This window comes from Triticum dicoccoides, chromosome 4A (genome assembly GCF_002162155.2).
Source record: "Triticum dicoccoides isolate Atlit2015 ecotype Zavitan chromosome 4A, WEW_v2.0, whole genome shotgun sequence".
Lineage (NCBI taxonomy): Eukaryota > Viridiplantae > Streptophyta > Magnoliopsida > Poales > Poaceae > Triticum > Triticum dicoccoides.
Window position 1 is genome coordinate 751,244,285 of NC_041386.1, and position 20,485 is coordinate 751,264,769.

At 42.3% G+C, this 20,485-nt stretch overlaps 1 protein-coding gene and 2 long non-coding RNA genes across 3 annotated transcripts; 1 reads left to right on the top strand and 2 right to left on the bottom strand.

The window, feature by feature from the left end:
* Positions 1 to 4,156: 4,156 nt before the first annotated feature.
* Positions 4,157 to 4,963, bottom strand: LOC119290051. Its single transcript, XR_005141692.1, has 2 exons — positions 4,625 to 4,963; positions 4,157 to 4,547 (listed from the first exon to the last, which is right to left on the bottom strand). It is a non-coding gene; the product is annotated as an uncharacterized LOC119290051 (long non-coding RNA).
* A 499-nt stretch (positions 4,964 to 5,462) lies between these two features.
* LOC119290052 lies at positions 5,463 to 6,774 on the bottom strand. The gene is made up of 3 exons (XR_005141693.1): positions 6,571 to 6,774; positions 6,329 to 6,406; positions 5,463 to 5,782 (listed from the first exon to the last, which is right to left on the bottom strand). It is a non-coding gene; the product is annotated as an uncharacterized LOC119290052 (long non-coding RNA).
* A 2,995-nt stretch (positions 6,775 to 9,769) lies between these two features.
* LOC119290053 (LRR receptor-like serine/threonine-protein kinase GSO1) lies at positions 9,770 to 12,684 on the top strand. Its single transcript, XM_037569176.1, has one exon. The coding sequence runs from the start codon at positions 9,770 to 9,772 to the stop codon at positions 12,422 to 12,424; it is 2,655 nt and encodes an 884-aa protein (XP_037425073.1). The 3' UTR covers positions 12,425 to 12,684.
* The last annotated feature ends 7,801 nt before the right edge of the window (positions 12,685 to 20,485 follow it).

The window sequence follows — 20,485 nt, forward strand, 5'->3', positions numbered from 1 at the left end:
AGCTTCGCTACCAACGTTTCCTATGGCTCAAGCGAGTAAAAAGCATAAAGCTACTACTTTACAGGTTAGGGTTTTAAAAAACTACGGTTTTAATTTTTTCTCAGATAACTACCAAGTCAGGGGTCGGCTGTTTCAAAAAACCCAAAACGCTGAGTACTTATCAATTGATCACGACTATGACAGGTGAGCCTGATGCGTAAGAGCTCTAATTGTTTGACCGTTTGTTTGACCCTTAGAGATGGGCTTGCACACAAATTTAAAAAAGCAATCAGGTCCCTGCATTTTTTGCAAAAAGCAATCTGGTCCTTGCTCCAGATCAGGGCAGCCATGGCACTACTTCTCTCGCCCCCGAGCTCTCCTGACCGAACCTCGCGACGTCGCCTCCTCCGGCCGGCGAGCCGCCCGGCACCCGCCGCCGGTGATCCCCGGGCTCAACCCTGGTCGCTCCTTCACCTCACCTCCATCTCTCCCTGCCTATCTATGCCCCCGCCGACCTGTGCTGCACGACGCAGCCGTGCTGCACAACGCCGCAGTGCTAGTGGCCGCCTCTCTGTGCTGGCTCCCCACGGCAGGCCGCGAGCCGTGGCAACCCCATGACGGGCAGCGACCCCCAGCCAGTCCAGATGGCGGGCGACGGCGCAGTGACCCGAGGGTACCCCATGGCGGCGGCATGGTGGCCCTCAGCGCCTCCAGATGGCACGCGGCAGCGCGGCGACCCATGCCGGACCCCATGGCGCGCGGCGGAGACTCCAGATGGCGCGCGCGGCAGGGTCGTTGGCCTCTTGTATGCCTCCTCGTCTCCACCTTGCCACCAGGAGCTCCGACGAGCTCCATCAACAGCAGCGGAGGGGGGCTTGAAGTGGCATAGGGCGGTGGCCGGACGTGGCACAGGATGGCGGCGTGGAGTGTGGTCGGCGGCCATGGCGGTTCTGTGCTGTTCTTGACGGACGGCGGCGTGGAGTGTGTTCGGCGGCCATGGCGGTTCTGTGCTGTTCTTGACGAGCAGGGTGAGTGGGAGGAGAAGGGAGGCAGAGAGGAGAAGAGGAAGATAAGAAGAGAGACTGACGTGTGGGCCCCACATGTCAATTAGCGGTCAAACTACCAGTCGAACTAACGCTTCGTTTAGGTGTGGGCCTAACCTATCATAATCGTGATCAATTGATAAGTACTCGGCGATTTGGGTTTTTTGAAACAGCCGACCACCTATTTAGTAGTTATCTGAGAAAATTTAAAAATCGGTATTTTTTTGGAACCCTAGCCTATAAAGTAGTTTTATGCTATTTACTCGGCTCAGGCACAGGGTACATCCTAAGGTGCGGCTGCTCCGATGGATACCAAGGCAGCCCTTACCTCGTTGATGGATGCCAAGGTACCACCATTCGTTCGCCTCTGTTTCTTATCCATCACCTACTTTGTTAGTTCCTTGTTATTCTACCTTTACATTGTTTCTACTCCCTAATTGAACTGCTAAAACAACGTATATTATGGTACAGAGGTAGTAGAATACATCGTCCACTTTTCCACACCATTTAGGGGTTTATACATGTGAATTTGCTCTTATATGCAGTTTAACACAGTACATTAACATTAACACAAAGAGATCTTGTATTCATGATCCGGTCAACAACACGTTGTCCATCCGTAATAAAAAATTAAAAATTAATAGTCATGGCCGGCCTATATGATTCCACGTCTGTTTAAGAACCGGACAAATCTTGAGGTAAGTTAAAGTGTTGCTCATCTTTGACCGCGTGCTTAGACTTTGGTTTGGGGTCACCTAGTTGGTGCATGGAACCTAATATATATAGCTATGTGAGTACAACCACTTCATGAAGCTCGGCTTCGAAACCAAGTGGGGGGAAACACCTGGGTCAATCCATAGCACATAGCAAATCCAATAGAAGGATGTGGCTAGCTCTCATCTAGATGAAAAATAATTATGTCCCATCTAACGCCCACGCCGTTTGATTTTAGGCGGAGATTCGTGGAGATTTTTTATTTCTTGTTTGATTAATCAAATAGCATAGGATAAATCTTGGTCTCTAAACTTGTTTCATGTAGTCGACCAACTAAATGTATTATATTTGAATTAACAAAGCGACCCGGTTGTTTCATGTCTACTTCTGAAGTGCAATCAAAAGTCAATTCTATTTTATTTGAATTAACATAGTGGTTTGTACATTATCTATAATCATATGTTCTCGGTGGCTTGATTTAAAGACCGTAATTTAATTACCCCAGTACTGTTAAACATGATGTACTGCCGTACATGTTGGGCATACTGGGGCGCATTGTAACATATCTTAACAGGAGTACTTGGGCAGTAGGTTAGGAGGTTAGAGGTGTAGTTTATCTTCTGTAACCTTAATTCTATCTTTGTCTAGCTTGATCCCCAAGATGTAATCTCTTCTATAAGATCTCAACTGTATGCGCCATCAGGGAGGTGTGCCCATGCCTATAACACGTACAGGGTCCCCACTTGATGAGGTAAGACGTTTTCGCTAAACACATAGAAAGAATTCAATAATGCACTTTCAGTATGTCGGTATGTCTTCTAAGGAGGAAGCAAGTTGGATCCCTAGCTAGCTTTCAAGGAGTAAATCTCCACGTGAAGGGAACACTCAAGAGAGGAAGACTTGCAAGTGGCATGCATTGTCATGTTGGGACCACTCCCTTTTTCAATTATTAGTACCTGTTGTTGTTATTGTTACTAGATGACCTGGTTGCGCCAATGGCGCAAGAAGCGAATTAGAAGCGATGATGGTAGTGAGTAGTCCTGGCCATGGGCAGCCCGGCCCGGACGGCCCGACCCGACCCGGCCCGGCCCGACCTTGTCCACGGGCCGAGCTCGGGCCTAGGTTTTGAGCGCGAAGCACTGGCCGGGCCGGCCCCGGGCCCGTTGTTTTCCACGTTTAAGGAAGAGGCCCAGCCCGTGGCCCGGCGCCCGACGGGCTTTTAGCGTGATGGGCCAGGCTTAGGCCCGATTTTTAGGCCCGACAGTCGGGTCAGGCCGGGCTTGGGTTTTTTGCGTCGGGCTTTGGTTGGCCCGGCCCGAGAGCCGGGCCTGGATTTTTTGCGTCTGTTGAACGATCACCGCCAGAGATCACCGTCATACTGCACTTGGTCTGCTGAATGATCCTCCCACCTTCCATAAGAGGAGCTTACCAAAGTAAGCTGACTAAAAATTAAGAAACAAGAACAAGCGGAACATCGCAAGGCAAAACACTCAAAGCACCAACCTGCTCATTGTCACTTGAGCCCCAGTGTACTGTCACAAACATAGTCGGTTCTTGGGTTCCCTTGGAAGTGCATTTGAAGGTGAAAGCATATGCTTGACCTTCCTCCATGTGCGCCTGATGGAAGAAGTCGCTCTAGCCTCTAGTGATGGTGGCCCTTTTGTCAACACCCTTGATAGTGCAAAGGGCGAGAGCAAACCAAGCTTCCAAACCATGAGAGTAAGAATATTTAGAGACCGATCAATAACTCCTTGTAGAATAGGGAAATAGATACAGGTATGATGTTCCTACATAGTGTTATATATTACGTTCAAGGTTGGTTCATAGGGTATTGGATACTCTTAGCAATATTGAGAGACATCCAATAAGAATTCAAAGTACATATTTGCATCAATCAAATATCTGAAGAGATGCATAGAAGGAAATGCACATACAACTTCACAATTTTTTATGGACAAAACGACCCACATCTAGACCTAAACATCACCCAAGGATGATACATGACACATGACTATTATTTCGGAATATAAAGCAGAGAGCCTATTAACAGTGGTATTCTAAATCTCTTGACAGCACAACTCGTGCAAGAAAAATGGACAAAATAAGACACTGCAATTCTCTCCTGAAGGTGAAATAGTGTGCCATGCCCCCTTCCCACGTTCTGTAAACATAAACAGAAACATAAAATGCTCGACATTCAGACTATCGGGGTGATTTTCTTTTGTATTGGGTAAGACATTGCATCAATCCATCATCTATTTGTGAAACATTTTACAACATTCATCCCAAACATCAGGGGAGGGGGGCTGTAAGATTAGTCACATGCTACTCAAATACTTGTGCATGTCGAAAGGCAATAAAAGTAGCCATTCGGGTACCACCCCGTCGTTGTATCAATCCTTATTACTACTTCAGAGAAAAAGTACATCATATCCTCAGGTCAGCCGGAACCCTCAGGGATCAGGACAGCGAAACCTTCCGAAGGGTTTTCGACATGTAAGGTCAGAAGAATCTTATTGTTCGTTGGCCTGAAAGGAAAATGTTGCAAGGATTCAGTCAAAGATAAAGTCTGCCCCATGGCCACACACACACACACACATGCTCAGTCACGAACATAGGAGTCAGCCTGTGAGAGGAGCTCAAATACATATAGAGATCGATGGTTCAAGCAGAGCGACAACATGTGTACAGGTCAATTACACAGAGAAAATAATATAGTGGTTACTTATCTGAAGTGATAACTCATAACATTTTACTCATGCTGCAGGGCAGAAATCGTTGCATACTTATCAAATTCGGTTACTGTTTCAACTGAAAAAATGCAAGCAGAATTCATGGAAGAGATAATGTCAACCAAAATTATATGTGAACGTACATTAGAAACTTACATGGAGATGTAATGCGGAAGCAGAGGCGGCTATACCCTTCTGAGAGGCTTATAGCTGATTCAACTTGTTGGTGACTTTACAATAATAAGCTCAATAGAACAATATATATGATCAAATTCGGTATCGACTAATGGACAAATAATCTTTTTTCTGTAGTTTACAACTGCACGTGCTAATCCATCTTAGCACTGTCCATGTTTCTACTGTATAAACTGATTTGATACCAACGACGACTATAATAAAAATTCATAGCACTGTATCAGCTACTAATCAACTCTATTATTGTTAACTTGGTGCTTACGGAAAGCCAAATACGATGGTTTTGTTGCTTCAATTGAAAATATCATATCGAACTGGATTGAAAACATATTTGTCCACACCTGATTAATTACTAATGAGATTGTAGGACGTTTGGTCAAAGTACACTTCAATAGGATATATTAGATCAAACGGGACTGAAAACATATTTGTCCACACCTGATTACTAATGAGATTGTAGGACTTTTGGTCAAAGTTATTAATAAGATTATACTGGTGAAAAAACTACAGTTTTGACCATATTTGATTGATCAAGAACATGGATCTTCCTATCTTGTCTTCACAAAGACCAGCAAAACAATGCTTCTCATCCAAGGTAACTTTTGAGAAGTACATGGACATAGAGATATATAACAGAAACTTCATAGAACAAATATGGTTATTTAAATGGCAAAGATAATGTGTGAGTGTGCTGCTGCTCATCTTAACACACATCGGTTATCCATCATGCAAACCATGGTATGTTAGGAATGGTCGTGTTACACACAACATATTGGTGTGGTGATGTAGGTGTGTCCTGTTTAGATTCACAGCTTCGTATGTACCTGGCCAATTAACTAATCTATGTGAAGCTATCTTGATCCTTTTGATTGTGTGGACACATACATTGCGATGAAAACAAACCAATCATAGAATCAAAGAAAACCCAGTCTAGTGACTATGCAACACAAGGAAGTACTGAAGCGCTTGCTTTAAATCTGAAGGCAGGTCCAGGAGTTGTGTGTGTAGTTGATAGACTGAACTGGGAGCGGAGCCCTTGTCATCACCGTTGTAGAAGAGGATCCCGCTGCAAACACTTGAGCAGCGCCAACCTTAGTTGTGCTCCGACTACGACCCTATCTGCATGACGTATCGCGTATGTGAGAAGATTTTGTTAACTTAGAAAATCAGAATACTATTGTCAGAGTGCAACACTATTTCAGTGTACTAAAAACCCGAACATGCTTGATCATTCAGAACTTCTTTGGAAGTCAAGTTAAAAGTCCAGGTGGATTAATCTTCTTAGGAGAAATGACCAAGTATATGTGCTATATTTTCTTCACTTTAGGTTCTGGATTAAGCCATCTATGCAAGTGAACATACAAAAGACTGGATAATTTCGAATTAGATACTCTAGTTATCCAAGCATAGCAAGAAATCAATGGAAGAATCTATCCAAAAACAAATAAAAGGGCATGCCCACTGTAGAGAGAAACAATGGATCTATACATTGTTTTCCCAAAAACAAAGGATGTAATTATGTGGCAATAGGAAGATGAATTCCGGGAGGTAGAAACCTATGGAGAGGCACACCAACACCATCTGTACATAATACAAAATTCAAGTCGAACCTGCAGTAGCAGGAACAGTTATAATGTGATCAACAGTTCCAGTTCAAAACTTAACTGCTAGAGACATGATCATGTCTAGAGAGTTATCTGCCATGCTAAGAAACTGGCTTGGTTTCTCATCGGATGCTGCAAGCTGCAATATAGAGTACAACACATATAAGATAGTGGCCAGCTATATACTTGCTTAATTACAGAAAAACAGAGCAGCATTCTACCTGAATGGGATCAAGATGAAAATGAAAAAGAAATAGAGAGAGAGAGAGAGAGAGAGAGAGAGAGAGAGAGAGAGGTGAGCACCTAGTTCAGATTATCTTGGGGTAGCCATCTGTTCACGCCACCCATGTGCGGATGTGCACCTCTGTTGATGCTTGACCTTCTTGCTGCACCTACTGGTTTTGGCATCGGAGTGAGGGGAGGAAGAATGGTATGGACCCCAACGAAAGTCGCCGATGGGCGTTCGCAGCTTGGCCCAGCTAGCCGCCACCATGTCTCCCCTGCCCTTCCCCTATGGTGGCATGCTCCCCGCCGGTTTCCTGTTCGGAGGCTCTGCAGTGAGCAAATTTATGTCAATTTTTTAATTCTCTCAATGGATGAAACATTGCTATTGTTAAATGGCGTAAATTATATAGGTTTCAGTTTGGGCATGGATATGCGGGAGAACATCTGTTTAAGTTCAGCAGCTCTGTTACAATGAAAGCTCGTGTGAGTCTAAATCCTCCTGTAAAACCCTCATGACTAGCATGGTGAACAAACATAACACATGTAACTACAAAAGTCTAAATCAAGACAAAACTGGGAAAAAATCATCACAAACCTTGTACAGCTGCATTGAAGTTTAAAAGGTCATGCAGGAGATGCTGACTAATATACAGCAAAGTTCACTTCTGAATTTGGGCAACCACATACATATATCATATTATTACCTAAAAAAATACACATGTACATGAACGCCTAGAAAGCTTAAGAGTTTACAAGACACTTAGAGTTTACAACATAAAGAAATAATATTAGCACCTAAAAAATACACGTGCACATGTATGCCTAGAAAGCTTAGAATTTACAGTACACACAACAAGCAAATATACCTCAAAAATTCACTTCTGAATCTGGGCAAACAACATAAAGGAATCATATTATTACCTTTGGGATTAGGGAAGCCGAGCGAAACTGTAAACATAATGTATATCTAGAAAGCTTTTTTACAGGAACTTGACAAAGCACTTCTGAACAAGGCTGCTTTATCTACACATACACAAGATACACTCAGACATCATCAAAACTATATTACTTGCATTTCTTGAACATGTCTGCATAGCGATAGAACTACAACAGGCAGCATCACGCACGGATCTACTGATCATGAAGATACACTTCAACTTCTGTTGCAATGACAACTTGAAGGAAACTATATTACTCTATTTTGTTTTCAGAGATCATGCCACATATAAAGATTTTAACCAAGAAAATTTCATAATTCTGGTCATCAAAAACCTCAAAAAATACATGCAAACAAACTGCAGATACAAAACCACATGTAACTATTGAATCTTTTAGAGCCCAGTTATCTGCAAAAGAAAAATTTATCCTCTCTGCCAAGCTTAGTGAATCTCGGTTCAACAACACAAATGTAGTCTTGACCTACTGGGATCACAATCATACAATTGCAGTAGCAATCTAAGAAAATTATATTAGGCATACATGGCAAACTTGACAAACTCCAGCCCTCCTTAATCAGTTTGCACCAAGAACACCAGAACAATCTCAGGAAAATAAATTCAGCATAGATGTCAACCAAACACACAAAATCGACCAGAACAAAGAATGCAAAACTTTATTAAGTATTAACACCTCATGCACAGCAAAAACATACCCTTCTTCTCGCAACGATTTGGTGCCAAGATACCTTCTCGGTGTTGGGGTTCGACCTTGCCTGTGGTGGAGAAGGGGTTCAAAGTCAACTTGCGTTTTATGTCAAAAGTAAGACTGAATAAATTAATTGGGGATATGAAGAACACAAATAGCATTGAAAATAATAATAATGATGGGCGTACGACCCTTTGGTTCAGGTAGGGATGTGTCGATCTTAGGTTGTGTATCCTCTGAATTTGATTTCAAACAACTGCGGGCATCAACCTACTGTTGTGAACAAAAAATTTCAAACAAGAATAGCACTCAAATATTCAGTTTGGAAGGCTCATCTGTACATATTAATTCCCCTCCATATAGAAAGCGAATGGACAAATATCAGAGAGTTAACTGTCTTTTAGCAATACCTTCTCAACAATAATGATATGAAGTTCTAGCACTGAACAATCCATGTCCAAATCAAAAAAATAATAGCAACACAAATAACAATTTCTCTATCCTAGTATCAATTCTCCACTATCCAATCCATGTCCAGAACAAAACAATCAGCAACACAAATAACAGTTTATTTGTCCCCAATATCAATCACCAAAAAGTTGTAGGAATTATTAAAAGAAAGGGAGTGAGACAGAGAGAGAGAGGGCACAGAGGAGAGAGGGGGAGTACCTGTGTGTGAAGGGGAGATTGGCGCTGCCAGGGCCGGGCGCCGCGCACGGGAGGTCAGCGGCGAGGCTCCTGCAACGAACGCCCCCATGGCCCGAGGCCCTGCGTCACGAGCGGAGGAGGCAGCGGGGATATTCCTCCCCAGACGCCCCCACACTCTCCTCCTCCTCCTCCCACGTCTCATCCACCCCTCCTTGTCCCGGATCCCGCCGAATCCGAGGCTTGTGGGCACGGAGGCGAGCTTCTCCGGAGGCGGCGACGGCAGGAGAGGAGGCGGGGGTCGCGGGGGAGACGCGTGGGCCGGAGCTGGCCGTAACCGGCCGGCGCGATGGGGAGAGAGAGGGGTTAGCGAGAGAGAGAGAGAGGACGGCGACGAAGAGGGGGAGGCGAGTGGGATGGGAGGCGGCGGCTAGGTTTTCTCCACGGGGGAGGCTGCCTTTTATATGCTGCGCGTGAAATGACTAAAATGCCCTGGCGGGGCATGGAATTTACAGGCGGTGTCACGAGTACTGTTCATGGCGATTTAAAGGCGACATGGCCACCTTCGTTGTGACTACCACTTCTTCAGGGTTTATATGTTCAATTGATGAAGTGAGTGGCCACGTTATTCAAACTTGCAACGCCACTGTGGGTCCTCAATAGTTAGGCCGGCCGTTAAAGCTGATCTTTCAACAAACCATCCTCAATAGTTGTTTACTTGTACACTAGGTTGTTCAAAGCTGGGTTAAATATCAGTATACTTGACAGATTCTTTAACAAGATTAACAACTTAATGCTCTGAGATGTTGACATAAAATGTAAGAATACATATATACGGTAGTTGCCCACATTACTTAATAAGTTAATATCACGGAAACGTGACAGCTGACGGCCTCCACACAATGAGCATCTCACAAAGAGAGACGTGATGCCATTTAATCTCAACTTGGGAAAAGTCCATTCAAGCTTCCGCGAAAATACTTCCGCCATGCACCACTCAATCGCCATTGCCAAGCTCACCTTGCTCCTCGTCACTGCAGCCGTGTCCTGCGGCTTCTTCGTCGTCGCACATGCACATGCGCAGAAGAACTGCTGGCCACGCGAGAGGGACGCGTTGCTGGCCTTGAAGCAGGGCATCAACGACACGGATGGCGTCCTCGCCTCGTGGCAAAAACTGCGCCATGACTGCTGCCGCTGGACGGGCGTCGCCTGCAGCAACGAAACCGGCCATGTCACCGAGCTTGACATCGGTCTCAGCTGGTTGTTCGGCCAGATAAGTCCTTCCTTGCTTTCTCTCCAGCATCTCGAGTACCTGGATCTCAGCACCACCTCCCTACTTGGACCAAACGGCAGCAGTGTATTCCCAGATTTCTTGTCTTCTTTGCACAACTTGAGACATCTCGATCTCGCCGGCACGCCATACTCTGGTAGAGTTCCTGCTCGGCTTTCCAACCTTTCAAATTTGGAGTATCTCGATCTTAGTGGGACATCCCTGCATGGTCATGCTCCAGACTTCTTGTTTTCTTACAAAAACTTGAGACATCTCGATCTCTCCAACACGCTCTTTTCCGGTACACTGCCGCCTCAGCTAGGCAAACTTTCAAAGTTGGAGTATCTCGATCTCACCAGCACGCTCTTTTCCGGTACACTGCCGCCTCAGCTAGGCAATCTTTCAAACTTGCGACACCTTGACCTCAGTTATATGCAAAATATACACACAGCAGATGTCTCATGGTTAACTCATCTGCATTTCCTGGAATATCTTGACATGAGTGACATAAATCTCGGCACCGCCGACGTGTTCCCTGTGGCCAACACAATCCCAACTGTCAAGGACCTCATTCTTAGTAACTGCTCACTTCCAAATGCAAACGAGCCCCTAAAACACCTAAACCTCACAAGACTTGAGCGGCTTGATCTCAACAGAAACTATATGCGCCATCTAATCGATACGAGTTGGTTTTGGAACATAACAGGCATCACACATTTAAACCTTGATGAAACCTATCTCTATGGTCCATTCCCTGACGCACTAGGAGGTATGACGTCCCTCCAATTCCTATCCTTTGCAAAAAACGGCAATTCAGCCACAATTATGGTGGACTTGAAAAATCTCTGTGATTTAGAGCTCCTACGGCTTGATAGAAGTCTCGCGTTTGGGAACATAACAGAGTTTTTAAGGAAACTGCCACAATGCTCGTCCAACAAATTCCTCTCCGTGTATTCGAACCACAACAATATGACAGGAATGCTGCCAGATATGGTTGGGCACTTGACCAGCTTACAACATCTTTCCCTTTCTAACAACAGCATTACTGGAGCTATACCATCGGGGTTAAGGAATCTTACTAGTTTGTATGGCCTCGATCTCACTTTGAACCAGCTAACTGGCCAGATACCAATGTTACCGAGAAGCCTCACTCGATTGGCCATCTCCATGAACTCCTTGTCAGGACCTTTGCCGTTAGATTTTGGAGCTCCAGATCTTACAGACCTAAATCTCTTCTCCAATTGCCTTACTGGTCATGTTCCTAGGGCTATTTGTGAATTGAAAAACCTTAGTTTGTTGGATCTATCCAATAATCTCTTTGAGGGAGAATTTCCATGGTGTTCTGCGATGCCAAGCATGGAATTTCTGATCTTAAGTAACAATAACTTGTCTGGAAATTTTCCATCTTGGATTCAGAACAGCTCACAATTAGTTTTCCTTGATCTTGCGGTGAACAAGTTCTATGGAACGTTACCCATGTGGATTGGAGAATTGGTGAACTTGAAATTTTTGCTGCTAAACCATAACATGTTTTATGGGGATATTCCAGCCAACATCACAAATCTTATACTACTTCAGTACTTCAGTTTAGCAAGCAACAATATCTCAGGATCAATTCCATCGTCCTTGTCAAGATTAATAGCAATGACACTAGAACATCCACAGCGTGGGACTCGCTGGTATGTTCAAGAGGTCATAAACAAGGACATTTTGTCTGTGGTGATGAAGCGGCAAAATATGAAGTATGACATATATAGAATTAACGAGATGTACGGCATTGACATTTCACTCAACCACTTAACAGGTGGAATTCCAGATGAGATAACTTCTCTTAATGGATTGTTTACTTTGAATTTATCATGGAATCACCTGAGCGGGAAAATTCCAACGAACATTGGGGATATGAAATCACTAGAATCACTCGACTTATCAAGGAACAACCTTTCCGGTGAAATCCCAACAAGCTTGTCAGATTTGACGTATCTAAGCTCCTTGGACTTGTCATACAGCAATCTTGTAGGAAGAATTCCGACAGGACGTCAACTTGACACCCTCTACGCCGAGAACCCGTCCATGTACAGCGGCAATAATGGTCTTTGTGGGCCTCCTCTTAAAAAGAGTTGCCCAGGCAACAATGCTCTAGAGCATGGTGATCAGCAGAGAAGAGAAAATGGTTATGATCCAGTGGTGTTCTTCTACTTTGGGCTGACGGCTGGCTTTGCGGCGGGACTCTGGGTTCTCTTTTTTGCTCTTATGTTCAAAAGAGCATGGAGGAATGCTTATTTCCGCCTCTTTGACAAGCTACATGACAATGTGTACGTGTTTGTTGTTGTTACTTGGGGCATGATAACCAGTAAGACAACTACAAGTTAAGAACTGGCGTGCTAAACCAAATAAGGCCGATCTGATGCTGTTGTCATTCTACTGTTGAACTGTATGAATAAATAAGAGTGAGGAAGTATTTAGTAGCTTGTACAAGAATGTGTTTTCTTGAAGATTATAAGCTTGTAATATGTCTTAGAAGTAACGAATATTTTGTTAGGATCATGTACACCAATCTGATTGATAAAGATTCTGTTAGATCTCTCTCTCTTTCTTGATTCTCAAATATGTAATCCTACCAACCTTGTATTCTTGGCCTACATGGCTTTGCCCCTATATTAACATGAAAGCATGCCGAGGCAAAGGCATAAGCTTCCACAAAACATTATTTGATTGTTCATTCTGTGTGCTAACCTGTGAATCTCGCCACTCGAATTCCAGTCTAAAAGCCCCCCGGCGGAACATGTTCCTTTCACGCGATACTAAATTCACATAGCCTTTTTTCTCAACCGAGTCAGGTCATATCACACGTGTGGCTGCATCCTCCTTTTCTAAAAAAGAGTCGTATCACATGTGTCAAATTTCCCTTTCAGTTTCATTGATGTTTTTGAAATATATGCACGTACTACGTACACAAGCAGGTAGACAGGCAGGTGAATCGATTAGCTTCAGGCTAGCACATGAAGGTCCGTAGCTTGCACGAGGAAGCCATCGCCGGAGTCCTCGAACTGAACAGAACAGGTAGAGGACGAGGAAGCCATCTCCGCCGCGGCCGTCGTATGACCTGCCAACGGCATCCCCTGATCCAACCAAACAGACTTTATAAAGGACCCCACGTCAGACAAGCAACAAAAGATCGCCGAGACCTCCATCTTCGGCGTCCACAGCATCCAGAAACCCTAGCAGCCACCATTTTCCATCTCCATCACCACAACCATAGCACTCAGCTAGATTATACATACCTTGTAATCATCTATTGCAGTGGGCAACAACTGTAAGAAATTATTAATTGATCATTCCTCTTGATGTGTTCTTCCATCATTTTTTCTTGCGATCTGATCGTCATATGTAAGTAATTCTATAAGGGCATGGGTTGAGACATAGCCCTACAACCCTATGTATTTTTGGGGGGAGGGGGTGATGGAAGTACTTTGAATTGCTCGTATGTGTAACATAAAATTTCATTGTAGTTGTCTCTTGTCTCGTCCGCATTGTTCATCCCTGTACGTAACCATGATCATGGAGAATGAGTCACCGAGAGGTTAAGGGCAAGGAGACCGTGAAGTGTTATTGAAAACTAGTGACAGAAAGTTTCTACGGTAACACGGATCCTATCTCTGTGGATATAAGAAGTGTAATCATTAAACGCCCAAATCTCTTGCCTGATTTTAATCTTAATTATCAAGGCAACCCTGTGTGATGGATAGGGCCTTTGATTGGACAACCGATTCTTGATGCAGGAAGCACTTCGAGCAAGATGTAATTTGGACACATGCCCTTTGATATGGTGCAAGCACATCTCGATGTATAACTTTCAGTGCACAAATTAATATCATAATGATCCAGTTCGCAAATATATAGTTGTAAGATCAAGTCCTCATACCCATACCTATTTTTTTATTAGCAGTGTTTTTAGTTTCAACTTGATTAAGATCTGGTCAAAAGCTGGAGTTAGTACTCTTGCAAAAGTTTGGTAGAATTGCAACCATGAATAAAATTTTAGCTCCTCGGCCCCGCACGATATTAGTCCAAAGTGAGTGGTGGTTTGAGATTCGATATGGGACTCCTCTGAGTGTAAGGATGGCAATTTTACCCATGGGTATGGGTACCCGCGGATACCGTACCCACATGGGTAGGGTATGGGCACAATTTTATACCCATGGGTAGTACCCATACCCTACCCGTTAAGTCATGGGTAGGGTATGGGTATAGCCTTTTACCCATGGATATACCCATACCCTACCCGTTTATACTAACATGTGAGTTTTACCCGTGATTCACAAGTGTACCTATGTTAAAGTTGTGTCATGAGCCTATGAACCCATGTTAAAGTTGTCACCAATTGTCAATTTGAATTGAGATCATTATCTTGTACTCATCTAACTGTTATTGAGTTGAGATCAATATTTTTTTTGTCAAATGTGCTATAGATGAATGTAAAATTGCGAATAACTTGTGTATTATTTGATCTACCCGTTGGGTACCCAATGGGTGTGGCTACCCATCGGGTATGGGTACGGGTAAAGGTTCATACCCATGGGTACGGGTATGGGTAAAATTTTGTACCCATTGATTACACGGGTATGGGTATGGTATTGCTCTACCCGCCCCATACCCTACCCATTGCCATCCTTATCTGAGTGTGGCCAAGTCAAAATTCATGTCACTGGGAGCATTGAAGACATATTCAATCATAACACAAATGACAAACTTGAAGCATCTTCGCTATCTAGATTGTTCTTGTTCAGCTATATCTTCACTTCCTGAAGCCACTACAATGTTGTATAACTTGCAAACACTGAAGCTCATTCAATGTACAAAACTTGAGAAATTACCAGAAGGCATGAGATATATGACCAATCTCCGACACATTTTCCTCCTTGGGTGTCATCGTTTGGAGCGCATGCCACAAGGTATTGGTCGGTTGAATTCTCTACAGACATTGACAAATTATGTCGGTGATAGTGATGCGGGTTGTGGAATTGATCAACTGAAATATTTGAATCTTAGTGGTGCTCTTTCTTTGACTAAGTTGATAAAAGTGCATAGTGCAGAAAATGCTAAACCAAGCAATATGTCCGCCAAGCATAATGTGAATCAATTGTCACTTGATTGGGAAAATGGACCTTCTTATAGCACACAAGATGGGTATGAGGTAGATGCCAATGCAAAAGGAATATTAGAGGCCCTTTGTCCTCATGAACGAATTGAAGCTTTAATGTTATCTAATTATAGAGGTGCTAAATTATCATCATGGATGCACAACTCTACACCGTTAGAACAACTTAGTGAACTTTATCTGAGTAGCTGCAAGAACTGCAAGGATCTCTCCCCATTATATAAATGTCCCTCCCTCGGGTACTTGAGTTTGAAAGGTTTTGATAATTTGACACGTATATGTGTTAGTGATGATGATACAGACAATGGGCAATCATGTATTTCTCCACCACCTTTCTTTCCTAAATTGGAATGTATGAAGCTTTCCAACATGCCTAAGCTAGAGAGATGGCACCTAGAGGTGCCTGGACAAGCAACGGTTGTATCACTCCCTCAGCTCAAGAAGCTAGAAATTATTGGATGCCCAATGCTATGAAGCATGCCCAAGATGCTCCCTCTGCTTGAAGATCTGCTGATAAAGTGGGCAAGCGCCATTCCCGTTTATCATTTGATTAATCTGTTTGTGCAATCTAATCTTGAGTGCAAGGGCGCCATTTTAGTGAAACCTATAGTTGGCTGGCAGCCTGAGGACCTTCATTTCTCGGGGCTTGGTGACTCATATGTGACACTGAATCTAAAAGGTTTGAAGGACAATGTAGAGTGCTTTGAAGAGGAGCTGAAAAGAGTACCTTCCAAATTTATTAAGAAATTGGATATAGTAGATTGCAAATTTCTTTTCTCATATGAACAATCTAAAAAACAGCAGAATATATGGAACCATTTTGGTTTTGTTGATACAATTTGGATTAGAGGCAACAATAATACAGTACAATGGCCAGTGGTAGAAATTGGAAACTTGAATCATCTTCAAGATCGAAACTTGATTAGTTGTTCCAACTTAACTGGTTCACTTCCATCAACCATATCCGATGAAGAAAATGTCTTGCTTCCTCAACTCCGGTTTCTTGACATTATAAACTGCAAGAATTTGGTGGAGGTACCAAAGTTGCCTGCTCTTAAAATATTGTGCATTTGTTCTTGTCCCAAGCTGGTGTCCATGCCAACAATTCTTGGGAATGTGAAAAATTTGACAGAGCTTACTCTGAGTGGGTGTAACGCGCTGGTGGCATTTCCAGATGGAATGTATGGAGTCACTTCACTCAGGATGTTGAAGATGGTGTGGTTCCCAAGGGTAGAGACACTACCGGAGGGACTCCTGCATCAGCTCCCTGCCCTCCAGGACATATGGATCATGGGCTGCCCCCATTTAGAGGGAACCTTCTCAAGAGGAGGCGCTTACCAGGATTTGGTTAAGGCTAAAGTAATTCGAGAGGCAAGACTTGGCGCCGAGCTTGAAATTCACATTAGCTCGCATTGATCTTTGATTGAGATGCCAGCCTCATGGGATTATCTATGTGTGGCGTTCCAGAATTGATGTATTTGTTGAGTGCAACATACCTACCTATATTGGCATGGAAACCATAGACACTCATTGATGTATTTGTTGAGTACAACATACCTACCTTAGTTCCTCCACAAGTGTTATTAACATTGTTGATCTGGTATGCAAGCTGCAACGGTTAGGACTGAATTTCCAGCCACTCGTAGATTGTATTTGCTTTTTCTCTTCCCTTAGCGGACTATGGCCGTAGCTTTGTCTTTATGGGCTGAAAATTCTGTCAATGTACACTACTTGATCAGTCTTCGAGTAATCACTGTTACTGTATAAAAGAATCTATTGACTGAGATGCTGAAATGCTCAGTTCTATGCCACACAAAGTCAGTGCAATATGCATTAGTTAACCTGTCAGATAAACTGCTTCATATTCTCTATGTGTTTTATACATATATGTATGCTACTTCAAATATCCTCTTCTGCTTGGTTACTGAAATACAACAACTACTACTTTAGTATTTTTCTGGAGAAAAGTGTTAAGGATTTTCATGAGGCAACCTCTGTGCTTCTCATTATCAATGCGCGTCGCAGTTCTAAGACTGCACGATACTACAATGAAGATTTTTTTTGCGGGTACTACAATGAAGATTATCTACACAGGAAGAAATGTAATTAGTTGCAACATCACAAGAAGAAACAGCAAAGCAGCATCTGCCTTGAGTGTGTAGTGATCTTTGTTGATATCAATGAATTAAACATCAAGAAATTCGCAGAGGTTGATGTCATTCAGACTCTTGTTGTGTAAACGTTGTTGAGGAAGGGGGTTGGTGCCTATCTTCCTTGTATGCATCTAATCTGCAGTAGGTCGCAGTCGCCTCTGCAAATGTACAAGTCAACCAAGCATACAGAAAAGAGGTTGCCTAATTAAAATAGCATTTTCAAACTTACTCTGATTGAAATGTGTAGTATTACTATCTACTATTAGTGATGATGTATACATTGTATATCATATACTGAAATAGCTGGAGTATAGTGTTTGTTTGAAAAGGTGCTCCTTGTTACCCTTTTCATCTGACAATAATAAATCTTCATGGACTGGAAAAATTATTAAGATTGTGGCGAGAAAGACAAATAAAAAAATCAAAATGGAATGCCCAAGATGGTCTTTTTATGGAGTGGATATTGAGTTGATGCATAAAACAGAAGATGAGATTCTTATAAATAAAGCATCTGCTAACCTGATTAAACAGGCTAGGACTGTGTCTTATTGGAAATGAAGAGTCCGAATGGTGGTGTTGGAATTCCCGAGCGAAAATTGTACAAACAAAGGTTGCAACAGAGAGTCCAGACGCATGCAGTTTGACAAACGTAGTACAGTACTTGCTTGGTCTGTTGTCCCTTGCAGAGGTCTTTTCATGCGTTTGTAGAAAGAGGAAAAACAAAGACGCCCACAATTGCAGTTTTAGGTACAGGCAACGGCAGCTACTCCCTCCTTTTCGGTTTATAGGGCTTATCTCAAAATTTTAGATTTCTCATTTTATAAGTCTCAATTTTATGGTTCCCTACCACATGTTCAGATTTCAAGGTGCATTAAATCATTGCATGCAAGTATTAAGAGAAAATTAACCAATGCATGGACTTCATGCATTGCAATTAATGAATTGCTAAACATAATTTTTTGAGGAAAACAAGTGCATTAATTGAGTGTTTTTGCAAACTACAAAAATTATTCCACCACTCACCATCTACCTTGGTTGATGAGATTTTTGAATTGAGCCCTATAAACCGGAAAGGAGGTAGTATGCATTAAGCACTCCCCACGTTGCAGATTTTCATAAGAATAAACTAGCGGTGTGACCCGCGCATTTGCGCGGCTAGATTTCCTAAATTGTTGTTATATTTAAATTAGCATTTAGAAGCTGTTATAGGATGGCAGACTTGCAAACTTACACAATTATGTTAAAAATGCATAATGCAGGAACTCGTTTATCAAAAATAATTGTAGCCTAATGTGAACTTGTTTTATCGTGCGTGATAAGTGCTGTTTGCAACGTATTCCAAGCTATATTGGTCTGATCATGACAGACAACGTGAAGTCATATCAGTTTGGTCCGGTCATGACATTCCGAGCTATATTGGTGTCTGTTTTCAATAAAAAAATTAAGAAACAACCTAAGGAAAGATAATATCTAACACTAATGTCTAGTATAGCCCCCTCATCACTATTACAGTTGCATCATGCAATATCACCACATGCTTCCACACATGCTAATGTAATCTTTCTCTAATTATGTCTTTTTCTTAGCTATCAAACATAATATAAAATTATTTGTGTATTCAACAAAAATTGCCAAAATAACTTCATCTACTAAATTCTGGCATATCTATATATTTTATAAATAGAGGCTGTGATGTTGTATTGCTTTAAAATAGTTTGCTAGTTTTTTTCTATTTTTAACCTAGCATCAATACATATAGTCTTCTTGCACCGTTTTCGTATTTTGTTTTAAGAATTGTATTTGCTGCATTCATCTAAATTGAAGACACGGTTTCACTAAAAGAAAAAGGATAATGGGTGTATAGTTTATATCTTCACTCTTCAGCCCCCCACGAATAGAATTGTTATTCATTTCTTTATTTGTCTCAGGTAAATTTTCATTTTGTACCAGTTGGATGACCTTTCTCTTGTCTCCAGTATATCCAGTATCGTTGAAGTTACTGGATGTTTTGATGGGTTAGCATTAGATGCACCTGAACCTCTCTGGTATCTGTATGGCTGGTGCAAAAGAAAACAATGTACGGCTCGTGCATGTATACTCCTTTCTAGACTGAAAGATTTATGCATGATATTCTATTCCTGGGAAGGTCACTTGTCTCCTTTGTAACACATAAGTGAGCCAGTCTGCACATATTTCCGTGGTCCGGTTTGCACCTCCGTACTTCAGCTTTGTACGTGTCAATATTAGACTTGATTTTAGAATCATTGGAGTGTATATGTTTTAGCACTTGTGGTTGAACATGATGGCTTATTTGTCTCTTGTGTTAATATTAAATAAACTTCAAATCTTAACCTCATTAAATTCGGTGAACATACACGGCCATATTATGTTTGAAAGTGTTGTCCAAAATGGCTCTTTTTCTCGAACAAAAATTTATGAATAGCTCTAACTGACCTATTAGAAGTACTTCATCGGATAAAATTAGCACACCCCTAATAGGTGAAACAGGAGATATTCAACTAATTGAAATTTTTTACCAATCCATCTCAATCAGTGCAAAGCAACAAAGAAAACAAAAAAAGTGTTTTCAAATTTGAAAACTAATGGCACTAACAAAAAGTTTATAATTTTTCTAAAACTAAAAGAAAAAAGAATTAAAAAATAAAGCAAAAAACAAAAGAAAATAAATAATACAGAAAACAAAACAAATAAACTGGAAAAAATAAATATAGCAACAATAAGTATTTTGTTGTAAATAGGAACAAAATAAACTAAATAAAGCAACAAATAAAACATAAAACAAAAAAACAAAAAAGTGCCACCTACTGGGCCCCCACGGCCTGAATACGACTAGAAACCCTACCATGGGCCAGGATTCAGGCCGCGGGAGGCCCAGTAGGCCCACAGGCACAGATTGCACGGTTAGGCCTGAAAGCCCGCTTTAGAAAGGAGCTCGAGAGGGAAGGCGCACCGCACCTTATAAACAGGTGCAGCTCCCTCTCAACTAGCGAGGTGGGACTAAACATTTGAGCGCGGGGCAGCACAAGGCCTTTGGTCCCGGTTGGTGGCACCAACCGGGACTAAAGGGGGCTTTGGTCACGGTTCGTGGCACAAACCGGG